Below are 17321 nucleotides of genomic sequence, written 5' to 3' on the forward strand. Positions count from 1 at the left end.
GGAAATCTGAAGGCAATGCTAACACCGATATTTACTTGGTATCCACCTCCTCAAGGAGGTGACTAATCCAAGGATCCACACCACTCACACTCTTTCACTATCAAAAACCCTCCTTCTCGGAATCACACCGAAGGTGGAGAAACCTTAACAGAAATACACCTCTCCCTTTTCTTCAAAATAAATATCACAAACGCTACAAAGAAGAAGTAGAGAAGGATTACAAGCTTTAATCAGCTTCTTCTTTGCAGGTGAGATTTCAGTACGTAGTGGAGAGGAGCTTGAACCCTTTACTTTGAATCTTGATCACTTGAGAGCTTTCAAAAGGCTTGGAGAGCAATGGAACAGTATGTTTTTCGTTGTGCTTGTTTTCCAGTTTCTTTCCGTGTTTTATATGTTGAGAAAACTAGCCGTTTCTCACGCCGCCGTTGCCGTGGATCGATTGAGGTCATATTCCAATCGATTCACAACTATCCGTTGGAAGCCATCGCGTCAAGATCGACGGTGCAGATTCTTTTATTTGACTTGGATCGATTGGGGCAGCGTTTGAATCGATTCAAGCGCTTGCTCATGAAATTAGCAGCTACGTGAATCGATCGGCCGATCGATTCAATACCTTGAATCGATCGGCTGATCGATCCAGAGTGATTCTGTGCTTCGCACAGAATGTTCACAGATCGATCGGCCGATCGATTCAATCCCTTGAATCGATCGGCTGATCGATTCAGAACGATTCTGTGCTTCGCACAGAATGTTCACGGATCGATCGGCCGATCGATTCAATACCTTGAATCGATCGGCTGATCGATCCAGAGTGATTCTGTGCTTCGCACAGAATGTTCACAGATCGATCGGCCGATCGATTCAATCCCTTGAATCGATCGGCTGATCGATTCAGAACGATTCTGTGCTTCGCACAGAATGTTCACGGATCGATCGGCTGATCGATCCAGACGCATTCTGTGCTGCGCAGAACTTTACCAATCGATCAACCAATCGATTGCCTTACCTTCAATCGATCGGCTGATCGATTCAGAGGCAATTTGCCGCACAGCCATGTCTGAATCGATTTTCCAGTCGATCTCTGACAGTGAGCCTATCACACACATAATCTTGTGACTTGCAGGAGCTTCTCTTGCCAAGAATCCGGTCCCCGACCTTCTTGGACTTCTCTTGCCTTGCATCTGGTCTTCTGACCTGCAAGAACTCTTTTTGCCAAGAATCCAGTCCTCGACCTTCTTGGTCTTCTCTTGCATCTGGTCTTCTGACCTGCAAGAAACTCCTCCTGCAAACTCACAATGCATGTTAGTTCCACCGTATTAACCTAAAATTAAATAATTGTCAACACATTGAAACTTCCAGGGCATGATTGCACCAACAATCTCCCCCTTTTTGATGTTTGACAATCTATTTAAGTTTAGACTAATTTCTAATAATGATTGTAGCTTGCTGAAATAATAATTGCATATTTGCAGTAAGTTTGATTTTAATTTACTGAGATAAGCATAAGCAATAAGCATAAACTTCAACATAGATCTCCCCCTTTGTCAAAAATCAAAAGCAAATAACTCCCCCTCAATAAGTGCACAAAGCAAATACGATAAAGCCAAGGAATGCTCCCCCTAAAACACACATATATCAATAGAACAGAACAACACTGAAATGTAGAATCAAAAGGAGAGCGTAGCATAAAAGTATATCATACATTCAAAATAAAAGAGAGTTCACAAAAAGGACCCCAGAACAACCATCCATACAACAAGATAAAAATACATCATATAGGAACATAAAACTCGATAAGCTCGTCTCTAGGAGGGGTGGGATCAGGATCAGCAGCTGGAGCGGACGTAGTAGCCGGAGCAGGAACCGCCGCAGAGTCAAGATCAGGGGCATCCTCAGCAGGAGGAACAAGGGCGGTGGATGGACCAGACTGAGACGGGTGAACCGTCACCCACGAGCCCACTAAGTCCACTAGTGTATCCAGAGTCCGCTGCATCGAAGTCATAGTCGCCTGCATCGAAGTCTGCTGCTGGACCACGGTATCCAACGTAGTACGCAGGCTGGCTACCTCCAGGGTCAGCTCCTCAAGGCGAGTGGAAACCGTCTCCTCCAAAGTCGGAGAAGCTGGCCCTTGGAACTCCTCCTCAGCCTCATCCTCCGCAGGAGCCAAGGCCTGTGCATCCCCCCTGTGGCGAGCCCGGGGTCCCTCCCCAAAAGCACGACCATCGATCCATCGAACTCCAGCTGTACCACCAATCAGACCCGACTTCTTGAAAGAGCGGGAAGAAATCCGAGAATAAGCCACTGTTATATGCTCCAGCCGTCCCCGGGAGACATCTACCTTCTGGGACGCCAGCCAATCTGTGATAAGATGCCCGAAAGGCATATGTATTGTCTGCTGCACGGGCTGGGTAAGATGAATGATGCAATGAAAGATGTTCAGAGCGATGTTGATGTCAAGGGAATGACGAATGGCATAGAGAGCAAACATATGAGGCGGTCGTAGAGTGGCTAAGGCACGAGAGGCAATGGGGAAAAGACAGTTGATGATCACTTTAAACAAAGTGACATTTTCAGCCGATAACTCAAGAGAAGAAAACTTAGTGATATGAGCATCTGGCTCATCCGGACGAGGACGACCAAAGAAAAACTGATGCATGGATGCAATGCTAATATGCTCAAAAGGTGGAGGCAGCTCATCGGGAAGATTTGGATAAAAGACAAAATCATTGTTTGAAGGTAGACATTCGAGATAAGATTGAAGAATCTCATAAGAGAAATCCAGGCTCCGTTTTGCAACACGAGTGCGATAATTTACACCATCTGAAGTGTGTAAATTATTATAGAATTCGGAGACAAGACCTATATTGATGTCCCTCTCACAAGTCAACAAAGAGTCAAGTTTGTAATGCTTGAACCTATTATAGGTATCAAAACAAGAAGATCTATAATATTGCAAATTCACTGATCTAGGGGATATAAGTTTGAAAGCATTTTTGGTGAAAGCTTGTTGCATTGCAGCATTTGGAAACCTAGGGTCAGTGGGAGGTTGAGGACGTGAAGAAGGGACAGACGACCCTTCGCCCGATTCACGGACCTTTTGTTTCTTTCTGTGGGATAGAAAACAAATGCACGAGATGCCCAGGGTTGACAGTGAACGGGAAGGAATGCAAGTAATGCAAAGATTCAAGGGTAATGCAAGTAATGCAATGCATGAGGGATAATGCAATGCATAAAGACACAAAAAAAAATACAGATTAGGGCAAAAATAGGAGCAAAAAGAGCAGACAAGGAGTAGAGCAACGAGTTTTACGTAGGTTTAGGGTTTTGAGTCCGCATTTTGTGTGAGGACGCGGAGAAGAGGAAAGGAGCTGCCCAGTGTGTCGAGAGAGAACTGGAAGAGAAGTGGAATAGCTCCTCTTCACCGGAGAAGAATGCCGGAGTGACGATCGAGACAGGCAGAACCGTCGCCTGGGAAGTCGCCTAGGGCAAAAGCCGCGTCGAGAGAGAGAAAGAGAAAAGAAAAAATTAAGGGATCGATTCGGATCCACGGGTTTAAGACGGGTTTTAGGGCTTCGATCGATCGACCGATCGATTGAGAGTAATTTAATCGATCAGTCGATCGATTCACAATGCTTCTGTGAAAGTCGAACAAAAGGCCGAATCGATCCATGGATCGATTCAGACGCCTTCTGTGGAAAAACGAAAGGGTGTCTCAATCGATCCATTGATCGATTGAGGTTCTCTGAATCGAACCATTGATCGATTCAGATGCCTTTTGTGGAAAATCGACGAGCGTCTCAATCGATCCATTGATCGATCGAGGTATGCTGAATCAATCCATTGATCGATTCAGATGCCTTCTGTGGCCAAGTGCGAGCCTCCCAATCGATTGACCAATCGATTGGGAAGCCTGATAGTTCTGCATGTCTGAAAAACTTTCAGAACCAAGATTTGGAATAACACAACTAATTGTACACTACTCCAAAAATCACGAAATTTTGCATAGACACTATATATGTCCCATATTATCAAGGAAAAATAAAGTTTAATAAAAATAAACTCGTCTTAATGAAAACTTACACAAAACCACAAATTATTGAAAACTTCAAAATATGAGGAAGTTTGTATCTATCTTTTTCATAATAATCCCCATCCAATAACACACTTCAACCAAGGTTTCAGAAGTGAGTTGTGACATGATCAATTGGAAATTTCCAATCATAATCGTTGGGCAACGGGCACATGAGTTGTACACTTGCTTTCCCTATGATTGGACAAATGAATGTTTCATGTGAAAATCATTTTTCTTGGCCAACTTAATGCATCATAACAAGCATTATGACCAAGATAAATGTTCCTAACCTCTCACCCCCATCTAAATCACACAAAGAAGATAACCCTATGTGTTTGTGAGAGGTAAAAATTAAGGTGAAGAACCCAAAGGCTCTACCTATAAAGTGACCATGGAGGATTTGATTTAATCAATACAACACATTCCCAATTCTCTTCTAAGAAAGCTAAATTCAACTTCGGGAAGAGGTTTGGTGAAGATATCGGCTAAGTTAGATTTTGATCCAACATAATTTAAAATGATATCACCTCGAGTTACATGATCACGGATAAAATGATGTTTAACCTCTATGTGTTTCGTTCTTGAATGATGAACGGGATTTTTTGTTAAATTGATTGTACTCACATTATCACAAAGTACTTGAACATTGTTATAGGTAAGTTTATAGTCTTCTAGAGTATGAGTCATCCACAATAATTGCGATATACACTCTCCCATGGCAATATATTCCGCTTCGGTTGTGGAGAGAGCTACACAATGTTGTTTTCTACTTGACCAACTTACTAAAGAGGACACTAGAAATTGACAACTACCACTAGTGCTTTTGCGATCCAACTTGCATCCGGCATAATCGGAATCGGTATAGCCCACTAGGTCAAAAGTTTCGGTTCTAGGATACCAAAGACCAACATTTTGAGTCCCCTTGAGATAACGAAGAATTCGCTTAACGGCACTCAAATGTGACTCCTTGGCACAAGATTGATATCTAGCACATATACCTACGGCGAAAAGTATATCCGGTCTACTAGCCGTGAGATAGAGAAGACTTCTTATAGCACTACGATACACTTTGGAGTCAACTTCTTTCCCCTCAATGTCTTTGTCCAACTTAGTATTTGTGGCCATGGGGGTAGATATTTCCTTTGCATTTTCCATTCCAAATTTCTTAAACAGCTCTTTGACATATTTGGATTGATGAATGTAAATGCCCTCTTTTGTTTGCTTAATTTGTAATCTTAGGAAAAATGTCAACTCACCAACCAAACTCATTTCGAATTCACTCTCCATGTGATTAATGAATTCATTTAAAAAATATTTATTTGTGGAACCACAAATAATGTCATCTACATATACTTGGGCCACAAACAAATCATTACCATTATTTTTCAAGAATAAAGTAGGATCAATTTTTCCTCAATGAAATCCTTTTGATACTAGAAATGTTGACAATCGTTCATACCAAGCCCGAGGAGCTTGTTTTAGTCCATATAAGGCCTTTTTAAGTTTATATACATGGGTTGGACACTCCAAATTTTTAAATCCCGGTGGTTGCTCAACATATACTTCTTCTTTTATTACACCATTTAAAAATGCTGATTTTACATCCATTTGGTACAATTTGAAGCCCTTGTGGGCGGCAAAGGCCAACATCATTCTAATTGACTCCAATCTTGCTACGGGTGCATAAGTTTCATCATAGTCCAACCCTTCTACTTGATTGAAACCCCTAGCGACCAATCTAGCTTTGTTTCTCACCACTATCCCTTTATCATCAAGTTTGTTCCTAAAAACCCATTTTGTATCAATAATTGATTTGTTGTTAGGCCTAGAAACTAAATCCCAAACTTGACTTCTCTCAAATTGAGATAATTCATCTTGCATTGCTAAAATCCAATCCGGATCACACAAGGCATCATCAATGGTTTTTGGTTCTATTTGAGATATTAGGGCAACTTGACTTCCTTCATTTCTAAAGTAAGATCGAGTTCTCACTCCTTGAGTAATGTCTCCTACTACTTGATCTAAGGGATGATTTACATGAGTCCTAATAGGTCTTGAGTCTTGATTTGTTATAACTTCGGGTTCAAGTGGCAAAGGTTCATTTTTCTCACCATCACTTTCTTGATTTTCTTCTCCTTGATGATTACCTCATTTAGTGTTAGTTTCTCTAACTCAAATTGTAATTCTTCATTGTTTGTTCTTATAGCGTTTAAAGAGGGATTTTCTTCAAATACAACATTTAGTGATTCTTCAACTAGTTTTGATATTTTGTTGTAAATTCGGTATGCCTTGCTATGACTTGAGTATCCTACAAGAATCCCCTCATCCGCCTTAGCGGAAAACTTTCCCAAGTGATCCTTGGTGTTTAGAATATAGACCTTACACCCAAATACTCTAAGATGCTTAATTGTAGGTTGTTTACCAAACCACAATTCATGAGGTGTTTTTCCTAGAAACCTATGTATTAAAGTTCGATTTTGGACATAACAAGCCGTATTGATTGCTTCGGCCCATAGGAAACTATGTAGTGAATATTCATTTAACATGCTCCTAGCGGCCTCTTGTAACACCCTATTTTTCCTCTCAACAACTCCATTTTGTTGAGGTGTTCTAGGGGTTGAAAACTCATGTTTGTAGCCTTTTTCCATACAAAAACTTGTGAATCTATCATTTTCAAGCTCACCTCCATGATCACTTCTTATTTTGTTTATCTTATGAGCCTTTTCATTTTCTACTCTATTACAAAAAGCAATCAAGGTATCTAGAGTTTGATCCTTATGTTTCAAGAAAAACACCCATGTATATCTAGTGTAATCATCCACAATTACAAAGCAATATCTACTACCATTTAAAGAAATATATTTGCTACTATCAAATAAATCCATGTGAATGAGCTCTAAAGCATTTGAAGTACTTTCAACATTTTTACCTTTATGAGTAGCTTTGGTTTGCTTACCCATTTGACATGCATAACATATTTTGTCCTTTTGAAACTTCAACTTTGGCAATCCGTGCACCAACTCCTTCCTTGAGAGATTTTTGATATTCTTCATGTTGGTGTGAGCGAGTCTCCGGTGCCAAAGCCACGTCTCCTCTTCTTTGGACATGAGACACTTAGCAAACACATTAGTAGCATCAAATAGTTCAACTTGATAAATATTTTCTTTTCTATGGCCTATGAGAACATTGGTGTTTAGTTCACTATGTTTGACTAGGCATTGAGATGAGTTGAACTCAACTCTATACCCCGAGTCACATAGTTGACTAATACTCAAGAGATTAAAAGCCATGCCTTTTACTAGTAACACATTTTTTATTACAAATTTCTCGGAAATTCTAATATCTCCAATTCCTATAACTTTTAGCTCACCACTATTACCAAAAGAAACGGTACCTTTACTTTTGTGTCTAAATGATGAAAATTTTGATGAGTCTCCCGTCATATGCTTAGAGCATCCACTATCTACGAACCATGTTGTTGGATGCTCCCCCTTTTCGCATGCCTGTTTAAACACGATGAACCAAATGTTTTGGTACCCACACTTTGGGTCCGGTAGCATCAATAACAAATTGCTTGGGTACCCAAGCTTGAACAACCTTAACCCTTGAAGCATGGTTTCTACTAATTAGGGACATGAATTTAACTTCCTTATCTTGAGATTTGAAACCTAGTCCCGCTTTATTGTACACGCCTCTTTGAGCTCCTAGAATCATGTCTAAGTATTTTGAGCTTGAAGTAAATTTTACTAGAGCACATCTAAGATCATCAACTTGTGATTTCAATGATACATTTTCGTTTTCAAGATCATCAACATCATTTTTGTCATTTTCATGAAGCATGCAACTTTCACATGGCACAATTTCATTTTTGAGTGATTTCAATTCATTTTGCAATCTTTTGACCTTCCCTTTTGATTTAGCTAGTGCATTGGTTAAGCATGCAATGGTGGCATACATCTTATCAAGCTTGGGAGAAATTACCTCATCATCACTAGAAGATGACTCACTTGAAGACTCCACATCTTCTTCATGACTATCTTCATCTTCACTATCTTCTACATGACTTAAGGCCATGAGAGCCATGTGCTTTGAGCTCTTCCTTTCATCTTCTTCCGATGAGCTTGATGATGAGTCATCCCATGTGGCTTTCAACGCCTTCTTCTTTTTCTTGATCTTTTTCTCTTGCTTCTTCAACTTTGGACACTCCGTTTTGTAGTGCCCCTTTTTCTTACATTCATAGCAAATTACATCAGTTTTATTCTTAGAATCCACAAGAGATTTACCTTTTCTTTTCTCATCATTGAAGATTTTCTTAACATCCTTTTTGTCAAATTTCCTTGAATGTCTCATCATTCTTCGAACGAAGTTTGCCATTTCACTTGATGATAGCTCTTCATCACTATCACTATCACTATCTTGCTCGGATTCTGAAGATGACTCCTTCTTCTCCTTTTTCTTTTCCTTGTGCTTCTTTTTGCTCTTTTCACCTGCAACCAATGCTATACCTTTCTCCTTATGGCTTGTGTTAGCTTGCTCATGCAATTCAAGTTCACAAAATAATTCATCCAATTTCACTATTGACAAATCCCTTGAAACCTTATAAGCATCCACCATGGATGACCATAAAGAGTTTCTTGGGAAAGATTTTATAGCATACCTTATGAGATCTCGGTTCTCCACACTCTCTCCAACTGAATGAAGACCATTTAGGAGTTCCTTGAATCTCCCATGTAGTGAGCTTACCGTTTCTCCATCCTTCATGGTGAAGTTTTGAAGTTGATTTATCAACAAATCCCTCTTTGCAATTCTTGAATCCTTGGTGCCTTCATTTAGTTCAATAAGCTTATCCCACAAATCCTTGGCACTCTTAAAGGGTCCAACTTTGTTGAGTTGTTCCGAGCTTAATCCACATTGAAGAGTCACAATCGCCTTTGCATTTGCTTGAGCCTTCATTTTTTGTTCAACAGTCCACTTGGATTACTCAAGCATTTTTCCATTTTCAGTTGGCGCCATGAATCCCTCCGTGATTGAGAACCACATATCAATTTCGGTCATGAGATAGTGTTCCATGCGGCTCTTCCAATAAGCAAAATTGCTGCCTTCATAGAATGGTGGTCGTGAAGTACTATGTCCCTCCTTCATTGACATCTTGTAGCTCTTTAACTTGTGCTTTCTTGACGATAAATCCTCAAAAGCAAACCAATGCTCTGATACCACTTGTTAGGATCGGTTGAGCTAGAGGGGGGGGGGGTGAATGGCTCACTTCTTTTTCTGACCAACTTTGTTTTGCACAGCGGAAATCTGAAGGCAATGCTAACACCGGTATTTACTTGGTATCCACCTCCTCAAGGAGGTGACTAATCCAAGGATCCACACCACTCACACTCTTTCACTATCAAAAACCCTCCTTCTCGGAATCACACCGAAGGTGGAGAAACCTTAACAGAAATACACCTCTCCCTTTTCTTCAAAATAAATATCACAAACGCTACAAAGAAGAAGTAGAGAAGGATTACAAGCTTTAATCAGCTTCTTCTTTGCAGGTGAGATTTCAGTACGTAGTGGAGAGGAGCTTGAACCCTTTACTTTGAATCTTGATCACTTGAGAGCTTTCAAAAGGCTTGGAGAGCAATGGAACAGTATGTTTTTCGTTGTGCTTGTTTTCCAATTTCTTTCCGTGTTTTATACGTTGAGAAAACTAGCCGTTTCTCACGCCGCCTTTGCCGTGGATCGATTGAGGTCATATTCCAATCGATTCACAACTATCCGTTGGAAGCCATCGCGTCAAGATCGACGGTGCAGATTCTTTTATTTGACTTGGATCGATTGGGGCAACGTTTGAATCGATTCAAGCGCTTGCTCATGAAATTAGCAGCTGCGTGAATCGATCGGCTGATCGATCCAGAGTGATTCTGTGCTTCGCACAGAATGTTCACGGATCGATCGGCCGATCGATTCAGTACTTTGAATCGATCGGCTGATCGATCCAGACGCATTCTGTGCTGCGCAGAACTTTACCAATCGATCAGTCAATCGATTGCCTTACCTTCAATCGATCGGCTGATCGATTCAGAGGCAATTTGCCGCACAGCCATGTCTGAATCGATTTTCCAGTCGATCTATGACAGTGAGCCTATCACACACATAATCTTAATTGTGACTTGCAGGAGCTTCTCTTGCCAAGAATCCGGTCCCCGACCTTCTTGGACTTCTCTTGCCTTGCATCTGGTCTTCTGACCTGCAAGAACTCTTTTTGCCAAGAATCCAGTCCTCGACCTTCTTGGTCTTCTCTTGCATCTGGTCTTCTGACCTGCAAGAAACTCCTCCTGCAAACTCACAATGCATGTTAGTTCCACCGTATTAACCTAAACTTAAATAATTGCCAACACATTGAAACTTCCAGGGCATGATTGCACCAACAGACCGAACCATTAAACATCATTAATGCCGAGGATCGAATCTTAGCGAAGATGGAAGGGAGCGGGTTCAGTCGACCGAACCCGTGGATCGGTCGACCGAACGTTGGCAAATCTTATAAAAAGAGCTTGAGGTTCGAGGCTCAAAACCAAGCAAGAAATCTGTTCGAAGTTCATCTCTGTGCAAGCTGCTGTTTGTGCTATGACTACTCATCTTCATAAGCAAGCCACTGCTTCAAGAAGTGTTGACCGAGCTTCAACTTTTATATACTGTCGGTATAATTTTCTATTGCTTGCATTGTACTTAATTCAAGTAAGATAGTAGGTTGTTACTATCTTACTCATCTACTTGTACGCACTTCTTCTTTCTGAGGTTTTCGGAAAGAAGAGTTTTAGTGAATTACCCAATGGTGCGATCAAGGGTCGCGGGTCTTGGAGTAGGAGTCGACCTAGACTCTGAACCAAGTAACCAAATGAGTCTTATACTTTCCGCTACATATTCCGATTGTCTTTACAACACAAAAAGAAAAGTTTTTAAAAGTTGTGTCTAAATGTGTAGAACTTAAGAATATAAGAAATTCAGTGAAAGATGCAACGTGCGAGAAGAATAACACGGAAAGGGAGTCGACGTGTTCAATCCATCCGAGTGACGAGGAGCTGTTGAATAGTAAATTGATGGAATGAGAATGACATGTTTGGCGCATTCGAGGGACAAGAAAACAGGGAGGAAGCTTGCTCGAGGAGAAGATTGGAGTTGGATTAAGGTGAGCTCAACTCTAGTTAGCCGGAACACCACCCAAGTGAGAGGAATGAAGAATGATCAATGTTAAAATTGATCATTCGGATAAACAGTACTCGAGGTGCTTCAGATGAGACTACATGTGCCTCAGATGAACAATACTGGAGGCGCCTCAGTTGTGATTAGAGGGGCCTCTGATAAACAGTATGCAGGGCACCTCATATCACATTAAAGGCGTTTCTAACGTAGTAGAATCATTGAAGAGCCATTGTTTGCGTGGATAAAACTTTATCCATTGAGGGTGCTCTGGATGACATCGGAAATGTCTCCGATGCCATGCTAGCAATGGTAATTTTTACCCACGGGGCTATAAACAATACGTACCCTGGAGCTAAGAGTTCGATACACAATTTGTAATCATTTTCAATATTTGTTTCTGAGCTTTCAAATATTGAGAGACACAATTTGTAATCATTTTCGCTACTCCGCCTTCACGAAGAAGATCTTTTAGTGAGATTTTCAACTACCTTAGATTAACAATCACTTAGGTTATAACAAAGTAAAAACTCTAGCCTCTTATTTCTTTCATGTTATTTTATTTATTTATTTAATTAATTGTGTGTCCTTGCTAAGATAGAATCAAGAGAAAGTTTAAACTTTTATTTCACAGTTATTTACCCTCTTCTTGCCGGTCCACCCAATCCAACAAGTGGTATCAGACCTCGGACGCTTTAGAAGGGATAATCACCAACTAAAGCAACAAGATGATGGTTGCCTCAAGTGTTCACCCACTGAAGTTCGAGAGGGACTTTGTGCTTTGGAAGCACCGGATAGAGGTATTCTTCGAAACTAAGTTTGAAATTCTTTTAACAATTAAGTATGATTTTGAAACACCTAGGGATGAAAACGATGAAGAAAAATAAGAGCTCCAATGGAACAAAATGCAGCAGGTCAATTTCGTGGCTAACGGTAAAGTAAAATTTCATCTGTTAACCGTATTACCACCTCAAGAAACCAACTGAATAGGCACCTACAACTTCGCTAAAGAACTTTGGGAGAAGTTCCTAGAGCTGCACGAAGGAACCTTAGAAACTAAACTAACAAGACGGGACATACTCCGAAATTGACTAACCAACCTTCGGATGGAAGTGTTAGATCTTCGTTGACCGACACGAGGGGTGAATTGTCTATAATAGAAAATTGCACATTTCTCGATCTTTGGACTTTAGTTAGCACACACTTATAAATTAAGATGAAATAAATACATAAAAAGAAATATGAGACTATTGATTTACTTGGTTCATAATTGGGAAAGCTGTTAATCCAAGACATCATTATAAGAGTCTAAAATCAAGTAGTACGCCGGACTAGCACTATCTTACTCTGCCTCCGGAAGCTATCTGAGAAAGATAGTGGTTGTAATGGTTAGGATTAGACCTTGCACGTAGTCTCCTTAGAAGGTGATGAACCAAATAAAAATAATTTATATCTCTCTTATATATTGCCTATTTGTTTCCACCACATACTAACGAATGGTAGACGAGCACATAAAATTGAGATAAAGTGATGGAAGTTTATATTCACCAGTACGTACCCTCCTCCTAGTTCGCACGTTCCTAATAACAAGTTGGATGGTCGTGGATCAAGAAAGCCAAGTTAATTGGATGGTCTAATCAACCTATATGGGTTGAAAGGTCCAAACAACTCAAGGGGACATACTGAATGAAATGGTCAAATGGGCTATAACCGAGCCAATAGTTCGAACAAATCAGATGCGCTAGAGAATTCATACAAATTGAATGGTTTGGGCAATTTAGATAATCCAAGCAATTAATATAATCTATTTGGACAACAAAGTTAAGAAAGATAATAATGGATTTGTCAATTGATTGAAATAAATTATGCACGTAAGATATGTCAATAAAATCATAATATGAAAATTTACACCTTTTCTATTATATTCTTTAAAAAAATTTATCAGTTTCTCTCTATATAAAATAATTATATTTTTTCTTTTTCTTATTCCGTAAACTAAACATAATAACTCACCGAGCGAATTTTTACATTTTTCTTCACTACCGAGAATTCTCAATTTCAAACGTTTTATTATTATTATTTATTTATTTAACTATTATACATTTCATCCCATGTAATTTGACCTTCTCCCTGAGGGCCTCCCACCCCCTTTTGAGGAGTGAGGGAAGTGCCCTTAGAGGCAAGGTCAAATTAATTCTCTTAGAATATTCATATTAGATTCTTTATTATTATATTTAAAATTTAAGATAAATAATTTGCATACTACATTAATTATCTTAAATTTTTTATTATTTTCAAATTTTTTATTATTTTATTCCCTTTATTTTTTTTTTATTATTATATTTATGGAATGAGTGGAAAGAGAGATTATAAAGAATGAATGGAAGGAGAGAGATTGAAAAGAAAAAAGAAATATAGTAGTGAGGGTCGGGAGGTTTAGTGAGAGAAGCTCCAACTTCTCTCTAGGATTCTTGGTTTCTTTACATGGACAACCCTCTATCATGACCGGCGGAGGTTTCCTTCCTCCTCACCGATAGGACGATGGCTCGTTCTTGCAATGGGTGTCTTCTACAACCTGTGGGGGGCTTTCTTGTGGCTGTTTTGAGGACCAAACAGCAAGGTAAGTGTCTATATAGTGAGTTTTCTCTTAATCTAGTGTCTTTTGGCAGTTTTTGTGTATTCTGGTGAACTTCCGTTGAATTGCTCCGGCGCCGACCATCTTATACGGCCAGGGTCATCCCTCCCCTCCACTCTTGTGCTACCAAGTGGTTGGCGGAGGTGTGGAGGCTGCCTACTCATTGGAAGTTTGGTCAAAGGCAACACATGCAAGGACTCTCATTGGGCAAATTGTGAGGTGAAGCAATTCCAACGTCCAACTGTTTTCCTCTCCTTGCATGACTAAGGGAAAAAAGAAGAGCAAGAGACATTTAGATCAAAAGTCAACTAGTGAGGTGGCCAGCCAAGATGAGGTGGCAAATGAAGAATCCCATGTGGCAAAGTCACTAGAACATATGGACCAACCGAATTTTGATGACATGGAGGATGTGGTCCGTGTGGCTGATGATGTGGCCACACCACAGCAAGGAGGAACTCCTCTCCAACAACCTCACGCCCAAGGAACTCCTTCACCACCTCCTCCACCGGTGGAGGAGGTGGAGACCTTGTCGGAGATGCAAGAACAGTGAGCTCCGGCGCCTAACACCCTGCCGGAACGAAGGAATGATGCTGTGAACAAGGAGAGGGCTGATCAACCACCAAAGAAGCAAGATTGGGCTGGACTCTTCAAAAATAATCGCAAAACTAAGCTTGCCATGAATCTAGATCAATACGAAGCAAAGGGAGAAAGATTAGCCTTCCGTTTTGAAGACATAGACAATGTGCAGGATGCAATGGGACTTTGTTTGGTTGGTTGCTTCATGGGTCGTCATCCGAGCAATGATGGAGTTCAGTACATTGGTTCTCAATGGAAGACACCTCACAAATTCTTCCTACACAAGAGTGGTTGGGTAGTGTATAAGTTTGATAATGAAGAAGACCACAAAAAAGTTCTTCAAGGAGTACCTTACTTTACCTTCGGTGTTCCGATGTTCTTGAAGATTATGCCTAAGTGTTCTCTATTTGATGAAGATGGATGCTTTGTGCCGGCATGGATACAAATTCTTGGCCTCCCACTAGATTGTTGGAGCCAATTTGTGCTAAGCAAGATTGGATCAGAAGTTGGCAAACCGTTGTACATTGATAATTTGACTAGGACAAGGGAACGGTTGGAATATGCAAGGCTTATGGTAGATATTCTGGCTATTGGTGAACGTGATCATGAAGTCCCCATCACCCTACCTACTGGTGTTCAAGTGGATTTGAAAATCATATATGAAATGGTCCCGTATTTTTGCCAAACATGCAACAAATTGGGTCATCGATCGGAGAATTGCCGAGGAAAGGCTACACCGGTTGGGCAACAACGAAACAACCCCCAAACTGATCCAAATGTGCAAGGATATGGGAGACCAAGATCTCAATCAACTAGAGGTCGCGGGAGGACAAGAACGAGATATGAAAACCATACAAGGCAACAATGGCGACCAATACAACAAAGGCCAAATGTTGAGGTGTCGGTTGACCAACAAGAGCTTGCAATTGTCGTTGTGAACAACCCTATAGTGGTGGACATAATTCCTCCCAATTGTGAGAATGAAGCCCGCCAAGGAGAGGATCAAATGCTACAACAACAACCCCCTCAAGAGGTGGAAACAAATGAAGAGGTGCCAAGAGAAACTGAGCAAGTGCAGCCACCAAAAGTTGTCTAGCAGCCGGAAATTTCAAGTGAAGGGAGCACATCCTCCTCCTCTACTTCTTCCTCCACGGCATCACAAGAAGATGGGGTAGCAAGTGAGACTATTCATACGATATCGGAGGCATCGACATCTTCATCATTGCCCACTACTACATCATCTACGAGTGGGGACACGTCAAGTAGTACACTTGTCTCTACGACTAGTACAAAACAACGGGTGTGAGCAGCCCGCAAGGGTCACAAATGAAGGTTGCCTCTTGGAATATTAGGGGCTTTCACAAGCCCCTAAAGCATGGAGGGGTGCAACATCTCCTTCAGCAAAAAGACATTCAAGTTATGGTGTTAATGGAAACAAAACTCAAGGAAAAGGCCCTAAGCCCTATATTTTAAAGGAGGTTTTCAGGTATAAGGCATGCACAGAACTTCAATTTTTCTAATCATGGCCGCATATTACTTCTTTGGGATTTACATAAGGTTTATATAGATATTGTTATTTTAGGATCATAAAGAATTTAGATATCTCTATAATTGCATGATATTGCCCTCTTTGGGCCTAAGTCCTCATAAGTTTGCTCTTGGGCTCTACCCAAAAGGCCTTATGCCAAATGGAGATATCTTTCTCTTATAAACCCATGATTTTTCCCATGTATTTTCAAAGTGGGACTATGTTTGTAACCTTGCAACTCTAACAATCCCCTCCTCAAACAAAGGACCACAAGCTTTCCACGTTCGATCTTTGACCCACCAGGTCTTCCTGCCCCTCGGTCCACCCGACCTACTAGGATTTCCTTGCCTAGTTGGACTTCCTGCCTAGTGTTTGGTCCTCTTGATCTGAACATAGGAGCCCCCACTTTCTTTGTTCGAGGTCAATATTATACCCACATAGCTCAATCAGATCATAGCTCTTATGCACAGTTGACGGTTAAACCTCCTAGCAACCCGGGCTCTGATACCAATTGTAGGATCATAAGGAATTTAGATATCTCTACAATTACATGATATTGTCCACTTTGAGCCTAAACCCTGATGGTTTTACTCTTAGGCTCTATCCAAAAGGCCTAATGCCAAATGGATATATCTTTCTCTTATAAATCCATGATCATTCCCATGTATTTTCAATGTGGGACTATGTTTGTAACTTTGCGACTCCAATAATAATTATTGGATCAAGAAGCGCTAGAGGGGGGTGAATAACGCTCATGGCTTTCACGCGTTTCAGATTCGAAAATCGACAAGAGTAAAGCAGCAGAATTGAAAATAAAAGCAAGACACAAGAACACCAAGATTTACTTGGTTCGGAGCCTTGGGCGACTCCTACTCCAAGGCCCACGCTCGTTGAGCGTTTACGTTAGGTAACAACTATAATTTCGAAAAAGTATTACAAATTAAGTACAATTAAAAGCTGTAAAAACTTATACCGACAACAATAAAACTAAGTTTGAGGCTCCTGGTCATCGGGGACTTGCTACAGCTTTTCCGGATCGTCTATTGAACAGCACGAAGAACATTGATCGCTTAAGAGTTGATTCTCTGAAGTGCCGGTCGAGATCTTCTTAAATAGGCCGTTGAAGGTGCCTCAAAGCCTATCTGAGGCGCCCTCAGGTTGCCGAGTCAGCCGCATGGATTAGAACTGAAATGGTCGCAGCTTATCCGGTTGAAGGCGCCTCCAAGCCTGTCTGAGGTGCCTCCAGCTCCGTTCGAGGCGCCTCCAGCTCTGTTACGTGCGCTGCATCTGCCTTGCACCCGAGGCGCCTCAAGCTCCAT

General features: G+C 40.9%; 1 protein-coding gene across 1 annotated transcript; it reads left to right on the forward strand.

Moving 5' to 3' along the window:
- The first annotated feature begins 14574 nt into the window (after window positions 1–14574).
- Window positions 14575–15570, forward strand: LOC122044228. The gene has a single exon (XM_042604756.1). It carries the CDS (start codon window positions 14575–14577, stop codon window positions 15568–15570), a length of 996 nt encoding a protein of 331 aa, XP_042460690.1.
- Window positions 15571–17321: the final 1751 nt, after the last annotated feature.

Source organism: Zingiber officinale, chromosome 1B, assembly GCF_018446385.1.
Source record: "Zingiber officinale cultivar Zhangliang chromosome 1B, Zo_v1.1, whole genome shotgun sequence".
Classification (NCBI taxonomy): Eukaryota; Viridiplantae; Streptophyta; class Magnoliopsida; order Zingiberales; family Zingiberaceae; genus Zingiber; species Zingiber officinale.